This window comes from Ochotona princeps, chromosome 18 (assembly GCF_030435755.1).
Source record: "Ochotona princeps isolate mOchPri1 chromosome 18, mOchPri1.hap1, whole genome shotgun sequence".
Classification (NCBI taxonomy): Eukaryota; Metazoa; Chordata; class Mammalia; order Lagomorpha; family Ochotonidae; genus Ochotona; species Ochotona princeps.
Genome location: NC_080849.1, coordinates 19,953,451 through 19,966,399, shown reverse-complemented (window position 1 = coordinate 19,966,399; position 12,949 = coordinate 19,953,451). Strand labels below are relative to the sequence as shown.

General features: G+C 54.2%; 1 protein-coding gene across 1 annotated transcript in view; it reads right to left on the bottom strand.

Moving 5' to 3' along the window:
- Positions 1-7,477: 7,477 nt before the first annotated feature.
- The window catches only part of DYM (dymeclin), a 323,209-nt gene continuing 317,737 nt past the window's right edge, over positions 7,478-12,949 (bottom strand). The window contains exon 17 of the mRNA XM_058676968.1: positions 7,478-7,555. Within this exon, the coding sequence (XP_058532951.1) occupies positions 7,493-7,555 (63 nt within the window). The 3' untranslated portion in view covers positions 7,478-7,492. The remainder of the gene's footprint in view (positions 7,556-12,949) is intronic.

Sequence of the window (12,949 nt, the reverse complement as noted above, 5' to 3'; positions counted from 1 at the left end):
TCGAGCTATCAAACCTTCCACCTGGGGCCAGTGTCGTGGCTCAACAGGTTAAGACACGTCTTGTGACATCAGCATCCCAGTGAGAGAGCTCTGTTAGAGTTCTGACTGCCCTGCTCCTGAGTCAGCTCCCCGCTAATGCCCCTGGGAAAGCAGGGTAAGGTGGCTCCAGTGCCTGGGCCTCTGTAGGAGAGCCAGACAGAGTTACAGGCCCCTTGCTTCAGCCTGGCCAGTGCCACATGTTGCAGTCACTTGGGGAGTTAGGGAGTGAACCAGCAGGTGGAAGACTCTCATAACTGCCTTTCAAATGAATAAAGTAATTCTTCAACAACAACAGAGCCTTCTACCAAGCAGTATTCCACTCTGAGCTCCAATATTGTTGGGTTTTGCCGATTCCTTATTAAAATTCACTTTTTAACCCAAAAGGTATCCTCTGGAACAGTTTGGGTTGGAAGCAAATCTCTGTGTTTTCTACATGTGTTTCCGTAGAACTGGACTCAAATTAGAATAATGCTTTCTGAGCTGACTGTTCCACAAAGGGAAGGCCTGAGAGGTCAAAATTTGGGGGCCTTTCCCCAAACCTGTCCTCCCTCTTCCTATGGGTCAGAACCCCCACCTGGCACTGAGCACCCTGAACACCTCCAAGTTCCAAGCCCCACAGCACCTGGCCCTGACCTCCCACACTGGTGGTCATGACCAGCTGGTTGTGACTTTGAAGCTTGGGGGAACAGTAAGGCCTGAGGACTGGAGGCTACACCTGCCTGGAGTAGGCAAGTGTCCATAGGGTAAAAACAGTGGCCCCGAGAACTTCTTGAGGAAGCCTTAGCCGTAAAAATGCTGCTGGCACCAGTCTCTGTTCCCCTCCTGGGAGGACGAACATGCAGGCAAATCTGGAGTAGGGACAGTAACCCTTCCTGGGGAGAGCTCATTCTTGACAGGCATGTGGGGGTCTTTTTGTAATCTCATCTTTCGGAATATGAGCCTTTGGTAGAAGAGCACCTGCAAGGTTTTTTTGTTGGTTGTTATTTTTGTTTGTATTCCCTGGGGCAGTCTTCAGTGCCCCTCCTGTGTGGGATTCTGACTCAGCAGAGTTCATGGGGGCAGAAGGGGCTCTTGCTTTGATCAGATCTCCCAGGAAGCCATCTCGGGCTCTGTTTGAGACCTGTGGCTGGAAGGCACGGAGGCCTTGCTCACCGAAGGAAGTGCTTGAGAGCTCCGAACGGCATTCACAGGATGATCTTTTTCCAATTGCAGGAGATGCTTAGAGCTGCAGGTATAGGGAGGGAGGGAGGTGGGCAGCTTCTCAGGGCCTTGAGGAGCCCTTCCAGGGCTGCTGTGTCTTGAGGGTAACCAGAGCTGCAGGTGGCTGCTTTGATGAAAAGGAATGGCAATTGAAGAAAAAAAATCTCTCTGGGGTCCCAGCAGTCACATGGCATTGGCCAGTGCAAATACAGAACGTTTCTGTCAGTGCAGAAAGACCCAAGGGACAGCTGTGGGTGGGTGGATGTGGGCATGCTGAGGAGGAGAAATGAGGGAGGAGGAGAGAGAATGAGAAGGGAGTCTAAGGAGAGGTGGAGAGGAGGAGAGGCTGAGGAGCGAGAGGCTGTTGGCGCTAGCTGGTCGCTGAACATGAGCTTCAGGAGCCGAGTTTAACCTTCCTGACTCCATCGGGGCTGCAGGAGCACCAACGAGCTTGCTGGTGCAGCCCTTTGTGCAAACTTCTGCTCCTAGTGCAGTGTGAGAGAAATCTGGTGTCCCTTTAGGAGCCAGCGGAAATGACTCTCACCCATTTCCTTGGGGTTGGGGGAATGCCTTCTGGGTACTAAGGGTCTCTTACATGAGTCCAGCTATTCCCTGGGCTTAGACACCCACATCCCCGACGACTTCAAGGGTCTATGAAGGCAAGCCCACGCCCTACATCTCTGTTCCAAATACTCGACAAATAAGCCCAATCTTTCCCCCTTTAATAGTTCACCCAGGCAGTTCCGATTAAACATAAAGTGTGACTTGAATGCTCATCAATTAAGAACCTGTATTTTATTAAATTAAAAAATATATATGTTTACCTTTACTTTCTCTGGAAGGCAGAGATTCAGAGATAAATCTTCCATCTACTGGTTCACTCCCCAAATGACCTGTGGCTGGGCTGGGCTGGAGCCAGGAGACATGGGTGCAGGGGCCCTAGCACTTGAGCCATTGTCTGCTGTTTTCCCCGATGCATTAACAGGGAGCTGGATCTGAAGTGGAGCAGCCAGGGGTAGCAGATAACGCCTTGCCTCCTACATTGGCAGCATCTCATATGGGTGTTGGTTCGAGTCCCTACTGCTCCACTTCAGATCCAGCTCCCTGCTAAAGTGTCAGGGAAAGCTGCAGGGACGGCCCAAAGCCTGGGAACCCTGCACCCACGTGGGAGACCTGGAAGAGGCTTCTGGCTCCTGACTTCAGAGCTGCCCAGCTCCAGCCATCGTGGTCATTGGGGAACGAACTAGCAGATTGAAGATCTCTGCAACTCATTCTCTCGTTATAACTCCTTTTTTTGGGGGAGGGGTTTAAGTATTTCCTGGTAAATTGGAAAATTGTGCACTTAGATTTTTTTAAGTAATAACTCTAACTTTCAAATAAAAATATATAAGTATTTTTACATAAATCAGAACTTGGGGGAGAAGAGGGTCAAACTTCACACAGGAACTTGCTGAGGGTAGGGTGTCCTGGCCAGGGACCCTGTGTAGCGGCTGGGTCTGTGAGCCCCTGGCAGCCCAGCCAGGCCCTTGAGGACAGCAGCATCTGGGAAAGCAGGACGCAGCTCTTGGGCACTTGGGCCACACCATGCAGACACAGAGCCCTGCAGGTGCATGCTTCGTCCTTCCCTTCGGAAGATGAAGGCCCATGTGGGTTTTCTTCCTGGCTGTGGAGTAGGAGGAGGCAAGAAGCATTACTTCACTGTTACTCCCCTCTGCAGCCCACCAGAACCCTGCAAGAGGAAGGGCTGGACGACCAGTAGTCATGTGCTTGCGGCCTTGCCTTGGGGTCAGTAAGGGTCACGCTCTGCCGAGCTGGCTGAGCTGGAACGCTGCGTAAAGCTGGGGCTTGCGGGTGCCAGGGCTGGTGGTGCTCCTCTCTGGCCCTTCTCCCATTTCTGCTTTAACCCCTCCCCGCGCCCCAATGCCTTCGCCTTTCTTTCCTCATGGGTTCCTGCAAGAGCTCCAGCCCAAGGGGTCCAATTCTGTACTCCCCTCCTTTCGCCCCCCCCAATGCCCTGGTTATGAACATCCCCTGGTAAGACTTCTCGTTCTTTGTGGTTCCCCCATGAACCCCCAGGAGAGCTGTGGGGCTGCTGCGGAGGGTGAGGCTTGGCCCCCTCCCCAGCGGCATCCTGAGAAAGCTGGTACAGATGCAAGAATGCAGGCCCGGAGAGCATTTTCCACCAACAAGGCAGCCCAACAGCTTTGACTCCGTGCGAAAAGAAATCAGCATCTTTCCCGTTCTTCATCTCCTTCAACCAAATACACTCTCTTTCACATCTGTCCCCACCCCCTTCTCTTGCCTGGAAAATTTACTTGGGATTTCTAAATGGTCCTGGCTGGGGGAGGAAGGCGATTGGCCTGGCACAGCCTCCAGCACTGCACTGGCTTTCTGCATCCCACAGGCCTGGAGGCAGCCCAGGGGCCCCTCGGGGGCTGCCGGGCAGGAGACGGGGTGAGCCAGGCAGGATTTATTTTCTGTGGCTCAGCTTAGGCCTCAGCAGACAGAGATTCTATGGAATCTGGCCCCATAACTGCGAGAAATAAGTATTCTCAGGCAAAACGCTGCCCTCTCCTGCCCTCATCACCCTCCTCCTCCTCTTTGCTTTTCCACCCTCCCCCTGCGGCTTCCTTGTGGAAAAGTTTTTCCAAAACGTGTTCTTGCTGCTGAGGAAGAGAGAGAGAGAGAATGAGTTGTGTTTTTGTGAAAAAGCCTAGCACACCCATCTGGGCCCCTCTGGGCATGGGGTTGGCATGGCTCTGAAGCTCCTTGCTCACCCCCACCCAGCTCTGGGGAACGCGATTCAGCCCCTAGGCCTTGGTGGGAGAGGAGGGGAGTTGTCACTGCAGCAGCAGGGCAATGGGTGGGCCACGCGAGCCGGAGAGGGGGAGGTAGAGGCGGAGGGCCTCAGACACTGGGTGGGGCCTGGAGGAGGAGGAGCCTCAGGGTGTCCCCCGTGGGACCCTGGGAGGCAAGCCATCCAGGGCCTCAGCAATGCCAAAAGCCAACTCTGGCTGCACCCAACCCTCCTGTTGGGCCCAGAGAGAAGGGTCCTGGTGAGTTTCTCAGAACTCCCCTGGGGCTGTTGGTGGGAGCCCCGGCCAGGCAAGGAAGCCAGGCACTGAACCAAGGCACCACATGGGGGCCATGGACCCTGAGGGCTCTTAAGAACCCCGTCTAGGGGACCAACGGGCAAGGACCACTCATTCGTTTGTGCTCTTCCACAAGCAATGGGTAACAAATTAAATAGCACCAAGTGGCTCAGGATTTGGGGGTCCAGAGTGGGGAGTGCTCCGCTGGGCTGTTTGGTTGCTGGAGTCCGAGACCAGGGAGAATTTGACCCCCATGTCTGTGCAGGCTTCTGGCCCTGCTCCGGCTACATAGGCACCTGTAGAGATTCTGTTCGCCCAGTTGCCTGGCCCAGAGTGCTTGGGACTGGCAAGACGTGGGGGAGGATGTGGCTCTGTGTGCTGGGCATGACTGTAGATGGGAGACCCTCCCCCACCATCCCTGTCAGACGTTTCTCCCACGGATGAAACCCAGCCACACTCGGGCTGGCGGCTAGTGCTCTGCTCCCTGTCTGTGCAATGGGAGGAGGAGCTGCCTTATCGCTGGGGGTTAGCATGGGGCTATTAATACTGAGCGCAGCCTGGCTCCAGGGAAGGGAGATAGGGCTGGGGCCGGCCAGCCCAGTCCCTGGGGCCCCTTCCTCCCAGCCCTGCCAAATTCCTCAGCGCCCATGGATAAGATTAGCGGTTTCTACTTCCCAGAGGTCCTGGCCTTGAATTCTTATCCAGCTCCAGCCTGGCTTAACTTGGATGATGGCTGGGAGCTGAAGACCCCTGGGGAGGGCCAGGGCAGGGCTGAGCAGAAGCCCCTAGTCTTTGGCTCCCCTGCAGGCCTTCTGCTCACCGCCCCTGTCCTCCACCCGGCCCACCGGGTTCCAGGCGCCTGTTACTGTGCATTATTACATTCCTTACAGACAGTGCAGGAGGTCAGCACAGTGGCAAATCCAGTTAAGCCACTGCTTGCAATGGCTACATACATCCCATATTGGAGCACTATTTTGAGTCCCGCTGCTCTGCCTCCCATCTAGCTCCCTACTCATGCTCCTGGAAAAGCAGCAGAAGTTGGCCCAAGTGGTTGGACTCTGCACTCACGTGGGAGACCTGGAAGAAGCTCCCTGGCTGCTGGCTTTAGCCTGGTCTAGTCCTGGGCTGTTGCAAGCGTGAGCAGGTGGATAGAACATCTCTATCTCTCTGTGCCTCTCCCTTTCTCTGTGTCACTCTGCCTTTCAAATGAGTAAATACATCTTAGGAAAAAAGCCAGTGTGAGCAGCCAATGCCGAAGGCTCAGGCATCTCGCAGTGGGCAAGAGAGAAGGAGGCAGAAAAAAGCCAGGCTTGGATAGAGTGGGGACAACCCTGCCCACCCCAAAGCTCATGTCCTGATAGTTGGCACTCCCCTGGCACCCTGGGCCTTGGTCTTTTGTCTTTTGCCTGCTTGCTTTCTTTCCTATCCAGCCCTGGGCGTGGGACCCCATCCACCATCAACCCTCTGCTCTCCACACTGCCCAACCAGACCCGTTCACCTCTCGCCAGAGACACTGTCATCTCAAAGGGGGTGTTTGCTTTCTTCCTGTGTGGCTCTGGGACAGTGACCACTCCCCTACCCCACCGCCACAGCCTCATCCTGGCCCTCAGCCAGCCCACTCATGCCTTGTTCCTCACTGGGGTGCATCTGATTCCTCAGGAGCAGGTGTGTGGGCCGCTGAACCCTCTGTGCTGTGACCTCTTCTGCCTCCAGCTCTGCACGTCTCCCTTCCTGCTTGAGAGGAAGCTGGACTTGCAGTGCCCAAGAGGACAGAGCCAGGGATCACTCAGTAGGTCACCCCAGGGTCAAGTCACCTGTCCTGAGGCATGGCCTAAGCCTGCCCCAATTCCCACATAGCACTCAATGTTGCCCATGATCCCAAAAGCTCTCCTCCTGCTGAAAGGAGGCCAGAAACACCCCTTCCCTGCTGTCTCCCAGACTCTGGGCAAGCTCGGATCCCCACCCTCAGCACCAGCCCAGGCTCCAGGTAAGTGACTCCCGTGGGCTGTTTCTCTCTTCTCTGATCAAGCGGAAGATCTAGGCTGTGACCTAAGTGGGTTTTACTGGGTCAAGACTTGAGGCTGGGGGAGGGGTGAAACACTTAGAGAGAGAAGGCCAGCCCCTTGGGAAGGGGTCCACTCTTCAGGGCAGCCTGCTCTGCCCCTCCCTTGCAGTCCTGTAGTTCTCTCTCGCCCCACTTCCACACTCTGACCCAGAACATGCAGACCGCACATCTGCGCTCTCATCTCCCAAGTCCCGGATTTCAGCCTCAGAGGATGGAGTCTGCTGAGGATCCTGGCTTGTAGTGCCCCTGATTGGCGGAGACCTCTACCTTCATGCCTGGCTTGTGGTCAGCTCAGGGCACCTTGTCCAACACAACTCTCCATGTCTGCCACAGCCAGAGGGTCCCCCCTCCTCCTAGCTCAGGCAGGAAAGGTGGAGTTTGGTTCATTTAAAAAAAAATGTACTGGGCTCGGCAGTGTGGCCTAGTGGCTAAGGTCCTCGCCTTGATCCCATATGGCCGCTGGTTCTAATCCCGGCAGTTCCATTTCCTCTCTATCTCTCCTCCTCTCAGTATATCTGACTTTGTAATGAAAATAAAATAAATCTTAAAAAATAAAATAAAATAAAATAAAAAATAAAAAAAATGTACTATTTGGAAGAAGAAGAAAAAAAATAACTTTGTACTATTTGGGGCTGGTATGATGGCTCCATTGGCTAATCTTCCACCTGTAAGAGCCGGCATTCTATATGAGTGCTGGTTTGTGTCCCAGGTGCTCCACTTGCCACCCAGCATCCTACTTATGGTCTGAGAAAGCAGCAGAGAATGGTTTAAGGATTACAACCTTGTAGGAAGACCCAGAAGAAGCTCCAGGTTCCTGGCTTTAGATCAGCTCAGCTCCAGCCAATGTGGTCAGTTAGGGCGTGAACAAATGGATGGAAGATTTTTTTAAGTGTTTATTTATTTAAGAGGCAAATCTTCTTTCCACTAACACACTCCCCAAAAAAGCCTGCAACAGCTCAGGGTAAGCCAGGCAAAGTCAGTAGCCAGGAACTCCACTGTGTCTCCTACATTGTGGGTGGCCGGAACGCAGGTCCTTGACTGTCACCTGCTGCTTCCCAGGGTGCACAGTGGCAGAAAGCAGGACTCGGAAGCAGCGTCAGGATTGAAAGCCAGGCTCTCTGATATGGCACATGGGCGGCGTCCCAAGCAGTGTCTTAGCCTGCAAGGAAAGGAAAATTGTGGACATGTGTGGTCTTCTCTGCTGGTGTAGAGGGGCAGCCGTCTCCCCTGGCACCTGCTGCTGGTGGGGGATAAGGCTCACATAGCTCTGCCCCACAGCCACAGGCTCAGGTCATGGGCCTGTCTCCCACTCCGCACTGTCCTGACTGCCAGGTGCCCACGGGATCAAGTGGGGCAGGTGAGGCAGGTGGGGCAGGTGGGGCAGGTGGGTCAGGCTTCAGCTGCTGGAGAGGGCCAACTTGGCAGGTGGCACCAGCCACTGTTCCCGTGAGAACAGCCCTCTGTATGTGCAGACGCATCCTGTGGACATCGGAGGTCACTGATCTAGGGGATGTGGGTGCTGTGGACCTGCTCCTGGCTCAGCTTCCAGAACAGTCCCTGGCAGGCTTGATGGACTCCTCAACTCCCCTTGACCTCATTCTCATGATGCCCTTGCCCTTGCTTCATCCTGGCTGCACACTCACCAGTGGCGACTTCACATAGCCCTTGACTTTGCAGCCTGCCCAGGCTGCAGGTTGGACCTCCCTACCCGAGTCCCAGCTGCTGGCAGACCCTCTCCCTGGGGGAACCCTGGGCACTGCACACAGCTGCCTTGGCAGCTCCCATCTCAGAAACGTCAGCCTTGTCGTGGACCCCTCCCTGCCACACTCTATCACTTCAGCCCCTCTGCTGCTCCCCTCTGACCCCTCCCCAGGCATCTGTCACTCAGAACCCATCACCTCTTCCTCACAGAGTCTCTCACTCCACCCCCTCCCAACCCCGATCCCCATGGCAACCACCGGGAATTCTGAAACAAGCAGCTTGGATACCCTGCTGCCTGTCTAACACCTTCCATGGCTCCCAGTGCCCTCAGGACAAGGCCATCTTTAAGCACCTTCATCCTCTGGCCTATCCCTGCTTGCCCCACGGTCCAACTATTCTATTCTATTCCTTTATTCCATGTCACACCTGCTCTGAAATCTCTGCTTTCATCCAACAAACTCCCTATTCAGTCCCTACAAACAGATCATTCAAGTGCCATCTCCCTGGGAAGCCTGCCAGGAGCTGTGTGCGTGCAGGAGTGACCCGGCCCATGTCTTGTTCCATGGTGGGGAACATGTGCTTTGCTCTGGCTCGAAGGTGACAGCTCTTCGTGCTGTCATGGCCAGGGATAACACAGAGCCCAGTGTCAGGGAGCAGGGACCCAGACCTTCCAGGGGATGGAGAGGAGATCCTCACGTAGCCCTTTTATTGGCGGAGTGTAGCAGGCAGCCTGTCTGGAGCGGGCCCTTGCTTGGCTTCTGTGCCCTGCAGTTGGCAGAGGCTGGATTGGGAGCTGTGTCCATGTAGTAAGGTGAAGACTTGGCAAGGAGCCTTTTCTTCAGCACGGGCAGCAGGGACCCACATGTGGACGTTGTGTGCTGCCATGACTGTTGGCAGCTTGCTGGGTCACACTTTGAAGACTTCTACATTCAGTTGTCTCTGCTGAATTTCATGTCTGATGAAAACACTTCTTTAAAAAAGTATTATTATTATTATTATTATTATTATTATTATTTTGAAAGGTGGAGTTACATAGAGAAGGAAAGACAGAGATTTTTCCACCTGCTGGTCCACTCCCCAAATGGCCACAGTAGTTGGGGCAGGTCTGCAGCCCAGGAGCTGGAAGTTTCTTCTGGGTCTTCCACATGAGTGTAGACTCCCAAATACTTGGGTCATCTTCTGTTGCTTTCTCAGGCACATTAGCAGGAAACTGGATGGCAAGTGGAGCATCCGGGACTTGAACTGATACCCAAATGGAATGCCTGCACTGCAGGCAGTGGCTTAATGTGCTTTATCCTGGCACCGCCATGGGCAACATGTTTTAAATAGACGTTGGCCTCTGGTAAGTGAGCTGCTTGTGGAGATCTCTAGGGGAGGTGGCCTGGGCTGGCACTTTGCTGTGAAGGAGGCACATCAGAAGGATGGACAGATAGATGGGAGGATGTGAGGGCAGCGAGATGCCAAGGTCTGAGTCCAGGCTAAATAGGTGTTTGCTGTAACTGTCTTTTTACCAGGCCCGGTGCAGTAGCCTAGTGGCTAAAGTCCTCATTTTGCATGCGCCAGGATCCCAAATGGGCACCAGTTCTAGTCCTGGCAGCCTGCTTCCCATTTGGCTCCCTGCTTGTGGCCTGGGAAAGCAGTCGAGGACAGCCCAAAGCCTTGGGTGCCTGCACCCGTGTGGGAGACCTGGAGGAATTCCAGGCTCCTGGCTCCAGATCAGCTCAGCTCCAGCCATTGCGGCCACTTAGTGAATCAGCAGATGGAAGATCTTCCTCTGTCTCTGTTCTCTCTCTGCTCTCCCCTCTGTCTCTGCTCCAATAAAAAATAAACAGATATATATATATTTTAAAAGTCTTTTTACTCTACAGTGTGCTGAGCAATATAAAATCAATACACAGTATTATAATAATGTAACTTGGACAGGAGGCAGTGTTGCACCCAGCTGTCACCTCGGCCTGTAGTCATGGGATTTGCAGCTGCCCCCTGCCCAAGTGGCATGGACTGCAAGTGCATTACTGGGGAATGGAGGTTCCCAGTTGTCCTCACCAAGTCCCAGACTGAAGGACTAGCCAGGGAGGTAGGGGCCATCCCTGGCTGATGCCATGGACACATGGCTTCCAGAGCTGCCACATGGTTGAGCAGGGTGCCAAGGCACCTAGCCTTTTCTCCCTCTGTCTTCCCACTGCACAGTGAGCTGGAGGTGCAGGTGAAAGGGGGCAGGCAGGGGCTGTGGCTGCGTTTTCTTTACACTCCACCACCTGGCATGGTTCCTGGCTGGTGGCAGGTGAGGGCATGAGGAGGTGAGACACGGAGCTGTTTGTGGGCTGAGAGAATGTTCTCAGCTGTTCCATGTTACCAGCCTGGTAACTGTAGTTCCCAAAGAGCAGCCGGCAGGGACACCCCCAAACATTACTTCGCAAGTCAGGGAGAGGCACTTCTACAACGCTTGAGGGGTCCTTTGTCCTGGGTTAGGATGAGCCACCAAGTCTGACTCTGTGAGGGCACTGGAGCTGACACCTGACGCCTACGGTGGGCGTGTGATCCAGCTGCCCATCTCCTCCTCTTCCATTATTGTCCCCGTCTCTCTGAACCAGCTCTCTGCCTCCCCCAGGGCCCAGTGGGGCCCTTCACCACTGGCCTTTCCGCTGGCCTCAGTTCACAGTAACAATTGATCTGTGGCTATATATGCCCAAGGTTTGCCTGGGTGTGCCCAGAGGATTGCCCCAGGTTCACCTGCTGCCCCCTCCCCCTCCTCCAAGACGCAGCTCTCTTCTCCGCCTGAGTGAGCTGTAGCCAGAACGAGCAACTCTGCAGGGCCAGACCCATGACAGAAGCCATTTTTATGAATGAAGCATCTGAAATTGAAACCTGCCAAGGCGAAGACAGGAGCAAGGCGGCCGCTCCTTCCCGGCCCCTTGGACGGGGGACACGTGGGCAGCCAGGTCACCCCACCTATCCCATGCCCTCCCCCGGAGCCCCTTCCTCACCTTGTCCCTGCCCTGGCTAGGGTCTTCTGGCTGCCCACACCTCCCCTGTCCCCCCCACCCCCCCACCCCGTGTCCTGCCCCAGGCTGCCTTCTGTAAAGCTATCTTTCTATATTTACTTAAACTTCTATTTAAAGAGGAATTCCTCATAATTACTCAGCCACAGAGCGCTGACACTGTTTGGCTGTGTTTATTTAGTTTCTCCTAGTGATTGGCAAGCTGTTCTCAGCGGCTTTCAAGAGCAGATATAGACGAATGACCTGCTGGTCATAAAATAAAGTATGATGTTCTTTTTTGTCCTCGTGGGAGATGGCACAGAGCAGGGACGGGCCTCCCACCCCCCCCCATCACCACGCCAAACCCAGGGGTGCCCCCATGGGACTAGACAGACTGGGGTAGGAGTTTTGAAAGCATATGAATGTGTACGTGTGTGTGTGCACACATGCATACATGTGTATGTGCGTAATGTGTGTACAGCACACACACATTCACAGCCACACCTACACTGGAGGGCAGACATACCAGCAAAGGCCGGAGTGGGATTAATACATCTATTTTTTTCTTCAAAAAATATTTAATTGATACTTGGCTCTCAGTCCAGGAGGGAAACTAAAATAGCCTGTTATTTATGTAGAAATTGTTCCTAAGGCCATCTCCCCCAGCTCCCCTCACGCCCCCCTTTCTTCTGCTTCTCATAGCCACTTAACAGAACATTCTGGAAAACCCTGCTCTGACAAACCCTTGAGGAGACTTGTCCTGAATAGTGGATATAAAGATGTGGCTGGTGGCTGAGCCCACAGATGTTGGCAGCTGTGGTATGCTGAGGCCTGGGGGTGAGGGAGAAGGTGTCATGAGTGTCAAGGGGTCTGAAGGCATGCTGCGGAAAGGACGACAGCTTGTCCAACCCATTACCCTCTCCCTTTCTGCACTGGGGCACCAACGACACCCACAGACCTGCCCCCTTGGGGTCAGCCTACACCCATGTTTTGTTTTACACCACTCCTACCAGGGCTCAGCTCAGGATGTTGACCCAGGGCCTTTCTGGAAGATTCCTTGCTACCAGACCCATAATTGTGGGAGAAGAAGGCGTTGGGGCAGGGGCCTGAAGGCATGGCCTTGCTGACTCCCTTTATAGTGGCTGCATCGCAGGGCCCGTGAGCTTCTTGGGCAGACAGAGCATGGGACCATTGTGATGGCAACCGCAGCTGACCCATCAGTTGTGCAGCACGCAGGGACAGTGACCACCCCAGCCCAGGAAAGGCCAGCTTCCTTTGCCCCCTGTGCTGTCTGTCTGTAGCCTTCTCGTCACCCACTCCCCTGAAGCTGCCAACATGCAGTTGTACATAGTTTGATTTCCAGTAGTCATTCAGCAAGTGTGGAATGTGCAACCACCAGGTACCAGGGGCTGTGCTTGCATGGCAGGTAACAGGTGGAGAACACTGCCTTCAAGCAGCTTGTGTGTAGTGTGGATGTCCCCACACTTTTGATGCCCCTCTGAAACGGGGTGTATTAACTGTTTGCCTTCAGTAGGGGTACAGATAAGGGCTGAGAAGTTTGTTCAACCAAAGAAAAGTTCCCAAGTGATATTCTGGGGCTGCTGACCTAGAGGCTCAGGACTGGATATAGCAATTTTTGAAAAAATAAAAAGAAAAATTCTGAAAGGCAGAGTCACAGGGAGAGAGCAGGGGGAAGAGAGAGAGAGAGAGGGACCATCCCTCTATTGGAAAGACTACAACAGCCCAGATTGGGACCAGGCCAAAGTCAGAGACCAGAACTCCTTCCAGGTCTCCCCCGGGGGTGACAGGGGCTCAAGCACTTGCACCATCAGCTGCTGCTCCCCTGGGGTGCATTAGCAGGGTGCTGGATC